This window comes from Brachypodium distachyon, chromosome 2 (assembly GCF_000005505.3).
Source record: "Brachypodium distachyon strain Bd21 chromosome 2, Brachypodium_distachyon_v3.0, whole genome shotgun sequence".
Classification (NCBI taxonomy): Eukaryota; Viridiplantae; Streptophyta; class Magnoliopsida; order Poales; family Poaceae; genus Brachypodium; species Brachypodium distachyon.
The window spans coordinates 54277038-54290618 of NC_016132.3; the positions used below are offsets into that span (position 1 = coordinate 54277038).

General features: G+C 43.7%; 2 protein-coding genes across 3 annotated transcripts; one reads left to right on the top strand and one right to left on the bottom strand.

Moving 5' to 3' along the window:
* Positions 1 to 1680: 1680 nt before the first annotated feature.
* On the bottom strand, positions 1681 to 11235 carry LOC100825393 (bZIP transcription factor 12). Of its 2 annotated transcripts, none has more exons than XM_014899416.2 (4): positions 10304 to 11235; positions 10140 to 10211; positions 9636 to 9665; positions 1681 to 2005 (listed from the first exon to the last, which is right to left on the bottom strand). In XM_014899416.2, the coding sequence occupies exons 1-4, from the start codon at positions 10907 to 10909 to the stop codon at positions 1892 to 1894; spliced, it is 822 nt and encodes a 273-aa protein (XP_014754902.1). In that variant the 5' UTR covers positions 10910 to 11235; the 3' UTR covers positions 1681 to 1891. The 2 variants fall into 2 exon arrangements, with proteins under 2 accessions (XP_014754902.1, XP_003564700.1); XM_003564652.4 differs by lacking the exon at positions 1681 to 2005 and adding an exon at positions 8168 to 8447 and having other exon boundaries at positions 10304 to 11200.
* Positions 2344 to 7689, top strand: LOC100824784. The gene is made up of 14 exons (XM_014899415.2): positions 2344 to 2507; positions 2626 to 2691; positions 3070 to 3135; positions 3213 to 3288; positions 3772 to 3849; positions 4237 to 4334; positions 4489 to 4562; positions 4903 to 4993; positions 5065 to 5222; positions 5329 to 5371; positions 5534 to 5599; positions 6066 to 6143; positions 6301 to 6429; positions 7311 to 7689. The coding sequence occupies exons 1-13, from the start codon at positions 2409 to 2411 to the stop codon at positions 6388 to 6390; spliced, it is 1083 nt and encodes a 360-aa protein (XP_014754901.1). The 5' UTR covers positions 2344 to 2408; the 3' UTR covers positions 6391 to 6429; positions 7311 to 7689.
* Positions 11236 to 13581: the final 2346 nt, after the last annotated feature.

Sequence of the window (13581 nt, forward strand, 5' to 3'; positions counted from 1 at the left end):
GTCATGCATTATATGATAGGAGGCCCAACCGTATTGTGTCGTGGCCGATATAATAAGTACAACCGTGTTGGATAGGATAGGACAGAAGATCGAAGAGGAGAGGTGAGAGACAGATCTAGGTGGCGGCGTACGCGGGAGATAGAGCAGCCCCGATCGATAGAGCAAAAAGCATGCGCTTGCAGCAAGAGTTTTTTTTCGCAAGGATACCGAGAAGTCGCTTAGATATGTGCTTTGCAGATGTAGCTGGTGTACTTTCGTAGCTCTTAGATCACAGTACACCTAGAAGTAGGTTGACAGCCTAGAAGTAGGTGGCACAACTTTTTTATTTCTATGCGGTTTATCGTAGTCCCTAATTTAAGTCTGCAACATGAACCGTTTGGTTTATCAATGTTTGCGTTAAACTATTTGATTATTTGAGGAATTAACAGTGCTTTCAAATTAAAATTCAGATCACCTGACAGCCGATGCTCCTTGATCATGTGTGGTATATAAATCAAATATGTGCACAAAATTAAATTTCATAAATGTAATTGGCCGATTACTTGATTGCATTGATAGATCTTTTCCACATCAAATTATTATTAGGTAGAATTTTATTGGGGAAGATTGTGCAAAAGATTAAAGTTTTCCGTGATAGAATTATCAATACTTGTATTAAAGTTTCTATCATGATCTAATCATCTGTTTTTTCAATTTAATTTTATAATGACATTTGATTAGTAAGTGCTTCATGATTCGAGCTTCCTTTAACAAAATGCAAGTAGTACAATTGTTAGCAATCGAGGAGCATCAACGCACCATATGAGATGTGCTGAGAATAGCGAGATGAGCAACGTGCATGTGGCGCCGCTGTGGTACCGGCCCATGACGTCGCTCAAGTTCGCGAGCATCAGCAAGCAGAACATCGACGCGCTCCGTCTGACGATGATGGACCTTTTTTTTTTGAGAAACTGACGATGATCTACCCAGGTGGGGAAAGAAGCAACATAAATTTTACCTTGTCTATTGTGCCCATCGATCAACCTAGATTCTTCTCTCAACATATTTGTGGGCACCAATCAGGAGTTCTTGCTGCCAGTCATGCATGCAGGCCTCACCTGGCCAAGGCAGGTAACTGCTGGCAAGTGCTGCTAGCTAAAACCGCATGGTATGGCCGGCCAATCTCTTTAAGCCGGCGGCAGGAGGATTGAGAGGCGTTGATGGCTACTGGTGCCAGTGGCGGCAGCCATATGGCCGGGCGAGAGAAAGGACGGGGACAGGACGGGGACATGAGGGATAGATGGCTGTGTTTTTGTATCAGATCGGACGTGAGGCTTTGGTATCAGACCGTGAGGTTTTGGTATCAGATCGGGCATGAGGCAAAGCCTATTCTCAAATCTAACAGGTGCATTAAATCTTAACCACCGAATATTAGATCTAACGGTCAAAATAATTGAGGTGATGTGGATCAACGTGGAGGATCCACTTGGTACCCCTCATATTGTTTTTAGTATATAATAGATTTTCCCGTTATTTGACTGTTCACCGGTGCTTCGTCTTTACTGTAACAAGGGTCTCTGGAGAGGGTTTTGGTGCAAGCAAAAAAAAATTGAGCGGATGGTGCAAGCAAATTGACCAAGGCGGCTGATAGCCGAAGTATTCACAAATTATTTGGACTAAAACGGAAAAGAATGCCAATCATTTTTTTTTAAGGCAGAGGGCATCCTTCCGGTTTCATTAAAGGAAACAAATGTCGTACATAAGTTAGAATTTAACACAACGACTTAGAAAGATTACACCCCACTCAAATACAGCTTTCGATGCACCAACATTCTGCGAGAACAAACTGGAAGAAATGACTACAACTTCATGTTCAGCTTCTTCCAGCAACGCTACAGAATGCACCAATTCTTCAGCAAATCATTCTGGAGATCGAGACTTGTTCAGAGCATAACAGGCGCTCAGCCATGCGAACGCCTGAAGAGATCAGCCGTGACTCCATAGCCTTTGCAAGCACCTGCACAGCCTATGGCAAAAGGTTTCTGTTAACCAGCTCAGAAATCAATCAAAGAATATAAATCAAATGGAACCGCAGATGGGTCATGTGGCATTATTAACACAAAATCAATCCATTTGCTTCCTGGCGCAAGCTCAGTAGTCAATACCCGAGTACACAGACACAAGGGGCGAGACGAAGAATAGTCCCACGCGCGTCGACGGCGTCGTACAAAAAGTTGTCAGTTTGGCAAATTTCCTGTTAAAAAAAGGAGCCCAATGACAACATGCCGTTTTCTCGGGCCCAAAGACGGGAGGCTACGACGCAAGCACGCACGCGCGGACAAGCATCCAGTTCCTGCTAACGGGACAAAGGCTCGCGTACTCCGCCTGCGAAAGGGGAGACGAGGCGAAGACAGAGGCGGCGGCCGGCGATGCTGTCGGCGCGGAGCCTGCGGAAGGCGACCATCCCGCCGTCCCTGCTCTCCGACCCCTCGCCGGGATGCCTCCGGCCCACCCGCCTCGCCGTCCACGTACGCACAAGCACCTCTCCTCGCGCACGTTCAGAGACGAGCAGTTGAGCACCGCTTCCAAAACCCTAACTAAACCCCCGGCTCTGACTCCCGGCTTCTTCTTCTCATCCCGTTCCAGGTTAATGGCGCTGGCGACACCTGTTCCGTGTACTTCGCCTCCGGCTGCCGCGTCTACAAGATCGAGGTCTCTCCCTCCTTCACTGCCCTCCACCCCTCTATCTCATTTTTGTGGTGTGGATTGCCCCTTAGTTGCTTAAGAGTGCCAGAGTGGTTCGGTGAATTAGCAGGCACTGTAGCCCATTCGAAACAGAACCATTACTGCTGCTTTCGAACTTGGGCTGAGATTGTTGCTCGGTTGCTCTCTCTGATTTGAGTGGACGTGCATGTGGTATATAACTGAGGAATTGTTCCTTTCTGTTTTGCACTTCTGCCATTACCCATTAGCGATACTCAGTTGCTGAACATTGTTGAATTCGTCCTGCAATTTTTTGTATTACTGTAATGTTCACGTCTGCAATGCATTGGTCCTCAAGTTGATTTCTCTTTATCTTGGAGCTTAAAGATATCCATGGAAGGAGAGATGCTGTCCAGAGGAAAAGAGAGCCTTTTAATTCCTATCAATGCACAGGTACATATTACTTTGACCTTCATAGATATTGTTATTTTTGGGTGCTTATTTACTCTGAAGGACCTTCTTCATGGAAGGTCATAAGCTCGTCAATTGTGGACCGTTGCCCACATCGTTCAGAGATTCAGAGTGTAGTTCTGGCAGAGGGTGAAGGTACAATCTTCAATATTTCGTAATAATGTTGTGCTGTATATTATTTCTTGAAAAAACATGCTGTACTTTTGCTCTTGGCATAAAATAGGCTGAAATAGCCAGCAAAATTTATAAGAAATATTTTACTATCTACTCTTCCTTTGAGTTCTTTTTTTTCTGCAACTATAGTTTACAGGGAGCATGCTTGACCATTCAATCATACATAGTATTATAAATTGTCTCTGCTTCAATATTTTGCATGACCACCTGAGTTTGTAATTTTCACCAACCATCGCCTGCATGGGCACTTGGATTTTCAGCTTAAGACTTGGCTTTTTAATTGGTTTTAGCTTAGGTTTGTAAGTTGAACTCCTAGTCACATATATACCATTTCTGTTGACTCCATGTGTGGCTGTAGAGTCTGGTCAGTTCTTGGGTTTTGTTAAAATATAATCATTTGTATTCTAGAATTTATTTCCTATTTGAAGTTTTGTGATGTTTCAGGTGATAGCTGCTTGATTCTGGGAACTGTTGACTCTTATGGCCACCTCATTGTATCTCGTTTGGACACTGTGGCTGATGGTAACTTTACAACATGTCTTTTCAGTGGATAATATGGTTTAAGTTCGTAAAAAATATGTGAAGTCAGTCAGTTCTGTTGACATATGTGTTTGTTAATGCAATAAGCTTCTCGAAGCTGCTTCTCATTTACATTATACAACATTTTTATTTATGCTCTGTCCTGGCTTCTTTTTTCCATCTGGTCCTGGTAAATGATACCGTGGCCTGTATATCGTAATGCTCAAGCTTTCATGAATAGTTTGGCAGGCAAACTGAGTAGTTCATTTCTGAGATGGTCATATTGTCGAACTATAAATACCGACTAAAAAGTCATTAATAGTTTCAAGAAGAAGGCAGTTTCGAAAAGGAATTGCAGCATATGAACATACCATTACTAAATTTGCTCAGACATTGACAGGGCATCCTATTCAGTACCACCTCGTGATTCTGGTGTCGGAGAGGGAAGTTGGGCTGGGTTGTGTTTTGGTCCAACACAGCAATCCACGGTATATTTATTAATTATATTACCTACATATTCCATTTGTCGTCCTCGTTGAAAACTTACAGTGGATTTCTTGATTTTCATATGCGTTGTAGCATAAACATCAATGTCGTTGTACTTTGCATGCTAAAATCCATGCAATTTGATATTCTTTTCAGGTAGCTGTTGCTCGTGAATTGTGCAAGAGTATTGATGTCTATGATCAAGACATTCATCTTCGTAGTTTACGTACGTAAGTTTCCTCTTAACAGGATTTTAGCTTCATGATGATTTATGATTTCCAACTTGTTTTGTTTGTTCTAAACATCGGCTTGCTCCGACATGTTCTGCTAAAGTTATCTGTTAAGAGTTATTGCTTGAAACTAAAAAATTGGCATCCATCACTGTCCACGAAATTCTATCTTCTCACTCATATATTCTTATCATACGATATTCGCATGCACAACGTTTACACTCGAAGGAGTCCTGCGGGTGAAACACATGAACCCTTTTTTAGCATCCACATTATGATCTTTCCTAGTATCCCCTATTACCTGTGAGCTCAAATTTCTTTTGTAAAACTGAAACTCTAGGTTATGGTATCCATCTTCAGTTACCTTTATTCAAAAATTTCCTCAAGGGAGCGAAAGTAGTTCAATGTTGGGAATTGCTGAGGGTTCTCAGGTTAGACTCCAGGTACCCCTCTGTCAAATTTACATTTCTGTAGTATCTTTTCTCATGGTAATGAGTTGCAGCTGAGCCTATGGGACTTGAGAATGAATCACAATGGTGGATGCGTACAGCGCATTTCTGGTCCCGTTGGAGGTACCATATATTCTATCTGTAGTTCTCCTTCAGGACTGATTGCTACCGGTGGAACTGATCGTGCTGTCACTATCTATGATCCTCGCAGGTTAGTTTACTTGTTTTCTTCTTTTAGTACAAGAATCTAACAAGCAGTTGCGTGTTACTGCAGTGCCACAGTAATTGAACAGTTCAGTTTCTGTCATTGTATATAGGTGGTCGGCCTTATCAAGATGGGTGGGCTGCTCCAAGTATGAGGTTGATCTACATTCTTCTGATGTTACTTTCTATAGCTAGTACAAATAGTTTGAAGTTTGATCACCTGAAAATGTATTACTAAAAGAATCAATGAGTACGAAATGGGGATTGATGTTATGCTGCAATGGAATTCTCAGCTAGTGTATTCTCCTTACCACACAGATTACAGGCATTTCATTTTCTTCAGTTGACCAATCTTTCATATACGTCCAAGGTGTTGATTATGAGGTATGGATGTGACTTATTTCCCTTGGACCTTGCTTTGTGCCTCATATCTATAGCTATTAGTGCTGCTTAGTGCTTAGTACTTATTGCTTGTCCATAGATATCTTGTGAAGTTGTATTAAGGTAGTAGTGCATAGTTATAGTAAGATAAAGATAAGCTGATTTACAGTGATCTTTGCTTGTTTAGTGTTTCTAGAAATTCGGTATCATATGCTACTCTAGCAAATCCTTTGTATGGACATGACATTATTGATTTGTATTTTCTGAAAAAAGGGGTGGCTGATTCAGTTGTGAACTCTTATATGCTGGATGTTGTTCATGCTGGATAGTTGTAATCTAGTGAAGAACTTCATCATAGTTGATTAAGCCTAAACAATGAGCTCCTGTGTTACTTTTGCATGTCTATGGAAATTGTAGGTTCTCCTAAATAAGTAACTATGATTGGTTTTCTGACATATTCTCACTGCAGATTACTTGTGGGCTTTGGAGGGAAAGTAAGCGAGCATTCTCATTTCGGGGGGATTCAAACTGGCTTGGATTTTCAAAGGTACCCCCAAGCCCCAGCTACAAGCGGGGAGCACGATAGCCCTTCACTTCACTGATCCTATATGCATACATATATAATAAATGCACTCTCAAAGTCAGTGGAGCTGTATTATGCACTGTTTTTTTATGACGATTATTATGTTGCTTCTGATCTGCAGTGTGCGAATACTGATGTAGTAGCTGGGTGGTGCGAATCTGGAAGTATCTTCATTGCTGATGCCCAGGATCATCTCTCGGTGGATTGGTAATGCGAGTTTGCAAGCATCCTATCATCCGATAACACAGAGGTACAAGCATACCAAGAATCATTATGCCTTCTCCCCCATTCTTATAGGGCAGGTGGAATTGGAAGCACTCCACAGCGCATTATGAATGTTGCTTTTACTTGTGTACTCTAATTTCCAGGTACCACTTGTAACATGTAGCTGTTATTACACGGGGGCAGCACCCTAACACAAAGAATGTGTTGGTTCAATCAATCAATAGCTAAACATGAGTGTTCATATTGATTTGAAAAACAACATGAGTGGTCATATTGAAACTCACATCATCATCATACTCACAGTCAACCAGGTTTGACCCATCCGTTTGTCACAAACCTCATTCTTAGTCAGCAAAATGTGAATAACAATGTCATTTCCTCGTTTAGTATGCATTGAATCTTCCATCTAAATTGAATCTTTGTGGACGTGCCTACGAAGAAATAAAATAGAGTTCACATACGCGAAGCGATGAAATGAGTCATTGGTTTTCGTTTGAGCAAATTTGGTATCTTGAATGGATATATTACGGTGAAGTAAGTGCCTAGAGCATTACGTTTTTGAAAATACATGTATACACGACTGAAAAGAATGGACAACTAATTCAAAATGACAGGGTGACTAATGCTTAATATCTTTGATTTATATATGGGACTCTTTTTCTTCGTCGGCATGTCACGGATATGCATTTTTGCTGACTAAATTGTATGGTACAACTTGAGGACTGCGCAGAATGCAAAATCATCTCATTTATTTTGGTCCAAAAACGGCCTGATTATTTATATATGGGAACTCTTTTTCTTCGTAGGCATGTCACGGATATGCATTTTTGCTGACTAAATTGTATGGTACAACTTGAGAACTGCACAGAATGCAAAATCATCTCATTTATTTTTGTCCAAAAACAGCCTGATTATTTCAGGTCGGCGGAGCGGTGAATCAGCTGATCAAGAGGAATTGGTATCTATGAGCCGCAGTGTTGTCTGAGAATTGCCTTAGAAGGATCAAATGTTCAAGGAGGGCATAACGTCCTGATCAATTACATTTTACAGGTGTCTAAATAGAGAAATTGAACTGATGTCTAAGTTTGGAATCCAATTTTTCCTACGAGCTGTGCACAAGCGGATAGTTAAACCCCGGTTAACGGTAAGTTGAATTCACACCTATTAGCTATTGATTTAATGCTATCTTTCAGGTTTTGTGGGGTAGAAGTGTCTTATTCTGCATGTTATTCTCAGAAACATGCTAATATTTACAAAATTAAAATTTGAATGATGCTTATGGTTCGCACAATATTATTCTTCATGTTATACTCAAGAGATTCATGCATTGAGAAATTTTGAAACAAACATATAACAGTACCACTTTATTGATTTGCTATTTTAAAAGTTGTTCTTTCTAAGTTGACCACTTTGCACACAAAAATATTGTGTGCAATTTAGGCTAGAAGTATGCAGCAATTTCTAAAATGTGCCAGCACCAAAGTTCTCATTAGATAAAGAATCATTGGTCGTGGTCGTATCAGCGAAAATTTCTCAACCGAGAAATAGAGGGTCCTTTCACATAAATATTTGTTGTACAACTAACTTCTGAATAAGCATGACGTAGACGGGATAAGCATTGTTTGGTTAGGGATCAGAGCATCCTAGCATTCTGACATTGCATGTTACTTTTCGAGTGGCCCTGTTTGTAATATTATTCTCTTTGCCGCTAGATCTATTTTACCGAACAGATCAGGCAGAATAGACACTTGTAACAACAAACAGATACCATAACATGCTTTTTTGCTCAAATGCACTCTCCCCTCCTACACATGGTGATTCCATTTAAGCTTGTCACGTAAGTAATTATGCTATTTCTAAGTTACCACAACTAAGTTAACACCAACAAATAGAGAAATGACAAACGAAGGGATCGAGGATTTATATGATTGTAAGGGGATGGCTTGTGAGCTTGGCTCATGTCTACCACTCCATTGAGTTTGTTCTTCTAAGATCTTGTGATGACGTTTTAGCAATGATGACTGGAGTCACCTTTCCCTTGAGCTGCGTAAAGTAAATAAATTTCTTGAGAAAGACATCTTAAACAAAAAAAAAGCACAAAGTTCGTTGATATTACTAGTACTATGCAACTTAAAATAAAAGACGTTAGCCCGCGATAGGTTTTATTATTATTATTATTATTGTTATTTTTATTTTATTTTAGATCAATAGCCTGCGATAGCTTGGAAGCCATCTGCAACACAAACTGGAGGTGAACTGTTTCTTAGCTGAGATGCTGACCTCGCCGCCCATAGACATGAACTTGTTCCGAAATCAACGCCCCACCCTCAAAACCTCTAGTAAACACATAAGATGTGTATTCTAATTCAAATGGTGTTGTAGCAGAACAGCGCTATGCATAACTGCAGGTTACGGCCATTCTAATAACATAGAGCTATACAATATACAATGCACCCATGTTGAATTGCAAAGGGCCCAAAGAAAAGATAGATGATATCACGCTTGACATGTGCCTTCAGTTGTGCGATGCGACCGAATGCTGTCAACATCGCATCTTATTTAACTGACAATCCACTTAGTGGACGGCCAGTTAGGAGCCTTAAGCACGTTAGCTCATTAGAGTGACAAATGGCCAACGACCATTGAACAGTCTCCCACGAGACCAAAGAATCATTCCAAGTATTTAAGAATATGGGTAAACTGACATGATTTATGTCTTTCTGAAAGTATTCGAAATAAAACCCTGAACCATTGAGCCACTAAGTGGTAGAAAATCTATAATCTATAAGATCTGAAAGGGTTCGATTTCCAGAGTAAAGGAGGTCATGGAATTTCTTGCAAATTCAGTATGGTATTGAGTTTCATACACCAACTATATAGTTCACTCAAAAGTTCAGGCCTAGTGGAGATGTGGACTCAGAGTGGGCTGCAAGGATGTGTTCTCTTTGAACACTGACCTCTTAAGGTCCTAATACAGCATGCAGAGTCTCGTGAACCAACCAGATTATCGAGTATCACACCACAATTAGTCCACTCAAAATTTGAGCTTTCGAGGAAAGTAGGGCAATATACTTCAACACGATAGATTTGTGTTGTGTTAGTACGCTCATCTCGAACATTAGCATACCAAATCCTGGTACCTTTTGAATCATGTTGCATATATGGTAAACAAATAAGTATTCCAACACATCCAATTGTGATAGAATTAGAAGCAACATCTGATAAACATACCTCTTTGAGCCGTTTCTCGTTTTGCTCCTCCTGAAAACATCAAAGATAGAGGCTCACCATTACCATCAGAGTTTTGCGTCATAATTAAGAGAACATATGCGTAGTAACCAACATGCAATGCAAGCTCTAGAGAACTAAGTCATCCCTAACTAGTTGCTTGCAAAAAAGGATGAGTTTCATGCGTCATCCATGTGGTATAACAAGATAGACAAACAAAGGGCTATTTAAAAAATTTAACCCAGAAAAAAGAATGGAAACGGCCTAATGCCAATTAATACATCTTTGAATGCTGTTAAAAATAAGAGTGGTACAGTCATGCATTTTGGCCCAACAGACTAGTCCAAATGCCACTCAAAGGTGTTCATGGGCGCATTCCTGCTCAGTTCAAACTTCAACACAATCATTTGGTAACCAAGTTCAATGCATCTAGCGCTGGAAACTCCAACTCAATAAACAGCTCTCACATTCGACATCAAACCGCGATGGGAGAAATCGGAGCAATACCTGTTCTCTCGACAGGTGGGCATTCTCCTCTTCGAGCTGTGAGACCAACGACTCGAGCTCAGCTATATAGGCCTTCACAAAAATATCAACATCAGACCAACCATCCAGATTTGCATAATCAGGAGCCCTTGATTTCTGTGTATAGAGCTTTTTTTACTACTCACCTGCTTTCTCTCTCGTGACCTTGCCGCCGACTCGCGGTTTTTGATCATCCGCTTCTGCCGTTGCATCGCTGCACGGTCCATGGGATCCATCTGTTGCCTCTTCCTCCCCCTCCCGCCGCCGCCACCCCGCGCACCATCTGGCCCGTTGAGAAACCCCATGGCCACCTGCTCCTCCAACGGCGCGGAAGGGCCGGAAACCCGAACGGCATCCTCCTTGGCCGCGCTCTCCCTCGCCAGGAAGTCCTCCAGCGTCATCTCCGAGGCCCCGCCTACCGCGCCAGGGACGACGGCGGCGGCGGCCGGGCCCGCGGGGGCTACCTCCACCTCCTCCTCCTCCCCACTACCACCGCCGGTGATCTCCTTCCACACCTCATCCGCGGTCCGCCGCGCGGCGGTCTCCTGCGCCGGGCGTACGGGCGACATCGGCCGGTCGGCGGGCGCCGGCGTGGGGATGTCGCCGTAGATGCCGCGGAGGAGCTCCTCCACGTTCATGGACCCGAGCCCGCTGCCACCGGGCCTGCCGGCGGCGGCCGTCGCGAAGCGCGAGAGATCCGAGGCCGTGTGCGACGGAGACGACGACGATGCCATCACCCTCGACGAAGCCATGCCCCCCTGCTCCGCGCCTAGGCTCTCCCCGCCATCGCCGCGCCTCCTCCGGGTCCCCGTCGGGTTTTGCTGGTCAGAGGGAGCTGAGGAGTGCCGCTGAGGAGTCGATCGAGGTCGAGACGCTCGCGCCTTCTTCTGGTTGCTTCTTCGTTCTTCCTCGCTCGGGTCAGGTTTGGTGGCGATGTCACGAAAGTGCGTGTAATTACTCCGGCATCGACTGATGTGATTGCGATGACCAGTGGGGGGATGAGACGGGGAGTTTATAGCCGTCCGTTTGAGTCTAATGATTGTGGTTTAACCGTGTTTTCGCGCGTCTGGTTTGATCAGATCGGCCTGCGCCGGCACCCGGCCCGCTTTTCCTTTTTCTGACCTAGCCCCATTGGACAGGTGCCGTAATGCGGTGTCAGGGGTAAATAGGAAGGAGATAAGATGTGATCTCTTGCGGGTTCGTTCCACTAACCAACGCTGTGGCTTGTTGTCAATTGGTGGCCTTTTCTGTCTTTCTCTTCCATGCTCGGAAGCGTGCCGTTTTCATTATGAAGAAATCCCTAAGGCACTATGAGCACATTTTTATTTTGTTCTGTAAACAAGTATGAGCAATTGAGATTTAGTCCGAGAAAAAAAAAAGCAACCATTCTCATGAAACGACTTACAACCAGGTGAGGAGGTGTCCCAAACTTCATAAGGCAAAAACACGAGACCCGCCTTATCCTTCTCCAGCCAAGAACAGGGAGGATACGGAGCACTAGGCCTTCAAGGCCGCTTCGCAACAAACGCCAACACCTACCAAACACGACCATGACACTAGAGTTATCGGGGTCGATGTACGGCGAGTGGAAGGAATGACCTGGCTGGAACTGGAAAAGGTGTCGTCTAGGATCCGCCGACAATGATGCACATCCCACCTCGGAAGCCCATGTCCATGTTGCGGACAAACACCTTGTCATGGCGTTACCAATCCTTAGGCTAGTAGGATCGACTCGATCAATGTCTCTGCCAATGGCCTACCTGTCAACCTAGCTCCTGCCAGGCTGCGAAGATGGCATCCCCACCATCCAATGCAAATATAGAACCCTGCCGCCGTCGTTCGGGCTTTGCTCGACGGTGTTGGTCGGCAACGGCGAAAATAGTAAGGGAGCGGCTGGATGCAAACTATGGTTACATTGCTCGTGTCGCCCTTGGGGAGTAACCGAGGAATGTATTGGCAAGGAAGGGGTTGACGGACCTCTCCCAACCTAGATTCCATTTGGTTGCTTTACGATTTAACTTAGTCAAGTTGCTTCGAATTTTTGTAACAACAATGCTTTGGTACAGAAGAAGTATATAGCAGTCAAAGAACTGCTGTTATGAAATAAAATAAAGTCCCATGCAGCTTCTTATCTCCACCCAGTGGCATATGACAGGTGGATCAACGGGGATCCAATTAAATCCAATAGTTTGTCTTCTTCTGCCGTCTCCCTCCTCGGCTCCTCGACCGGTATCAACGAGGGGAGCGCTAGACGCGGTCGCTTTGCCGGCTTGGCACACACGATCCTGCTTCCTACTGGAAAGATCGATCCCGCGAGTCGTCATCGTGACACACACCTGGACGGCCGCTAGAAGCGTCTGTCCACGCGGCACGATTTCATTTTAAGCCGTAGGCGCAATGACTTGGCGCCGGACAGCCGGATATCGTCAGCTTTTCTGCCGGATCGTCTTGTTTGTAGCAAGCCAAGCGGCCGTCGTTATCCTGACGGATGCTTCGCCATTAATCAGTGGCCCGGTAGCGTGTCTGCATTTAGCCTGCTGGGAGCGACGGATCTCTGGAGATTTTAACAAAACCCACAACATTATCTTAAGCATCGCGAGGTGTAACGGGTGTAGGCTATTTTACGTAGTGGTTATCGTACCTGTATCCTGCAACAAGCTGCCTGCCGTGCAGTTTGTTTTGGGTAGGTCTCAAGTCAATTCCACGATTTCCAGATTTCCACCATTTAATGTTAGGCGCCCCCTACAGCGCGGCGGACACGCAGTCGGTGATTTATTAGCCTCGACGCTGGCTTGTGGCGTCGTCGTCCGCGTGGCCGTTCAGACGGCCGAGATCACAATAAAAGATTCGGAAGAGAAGAGCATGCGTTAGTCAAGGCAAGCAAAAGATCCATCGGACGGAAAGGACTGACGTCTTCTTATACTTTAACACTCGCCTCATGCGTGGCTCACTCAGGCGTACACGTGGATCAAAATGTGCTGTAATTAGCCAACCGGGTTTCGAACGAGACCAAGAGGCTCTGATAACATGAAGAGTTTCATGCACTAGCCAACACAACTAAAAGATTGATTTGATAGAAAAGACAATGCAAACCACTTATACTTCAACGTATAGTATAACTTAGAAAAATGTGCTGCTTCTGTTGCACAAGACATCTCATATGAATTTGTGTACGGACGAAGACAATTCTCATTTCTAGAGCCTGACAAAATCATATTGGATTAAAAGTAAATAGATGTGAGCAATTATTGGTCGGGAGCGGAGCAAAAAAAAAAGCTATATTAAGGAACATATTAGAAAAAAATTATAGGAGATGTTTTGTGTAATGGAATGAGTATACAACAAAGCTGTGCAAAAATTACAAAATAAGGTGCGGCACAAATCACCAATTAAGGACCCAAACCATTACAAACATTTAGATCCA

Excerpts from the sequence above, each read along its gene's own strand:
- LOC100824784 (XM_014899415.2), top strand. The coding sequence starts at position 2,409 with ATGCTGTCGGCGCGGAGCCTGCGGAAGGCGACCATCCCGCCGTCCCTG. Across the intron at positions 3,850-4,236 it reads TTTGGACACTGTGGCTGATG|ACATTGACAGGGCATCCTAT; the intron begins GTAACTTTACAA and ends AAATTTGCTCAG. Across the intron at positions 6,144-6,300 it reads ACTGGCTTGGATTTTCAAAG|TGTGCGAATACTGATGTAGT; the intron begins GTACCCCCAAGC and ends TCTGATCTGCAG.
- LOC100825393 (XM_014899416.2), bottom strand. The coding sequence starts at position 10,909 with ATGGCTTCGTCGAGGGTGATGGCATCGTCGTCGTCTCCGTCGCACACG. Across the intron at positions 10,212-10,303 it reads GGTCACGAGAGAGAAAGCAG|GCCTATATAGCTGAGCTCGA; the intron begins GTGAGTAGTAAA and ends ATTTTTGTGAAG. Across the intron at positions 2,006-9,635 it reads ACGAGAAACGGCTCAAAGAG|GCTGTGCAGGTGCTTGCAAA; the intron begins GTATGTTTATCA and ends CTTTTGCCATAG.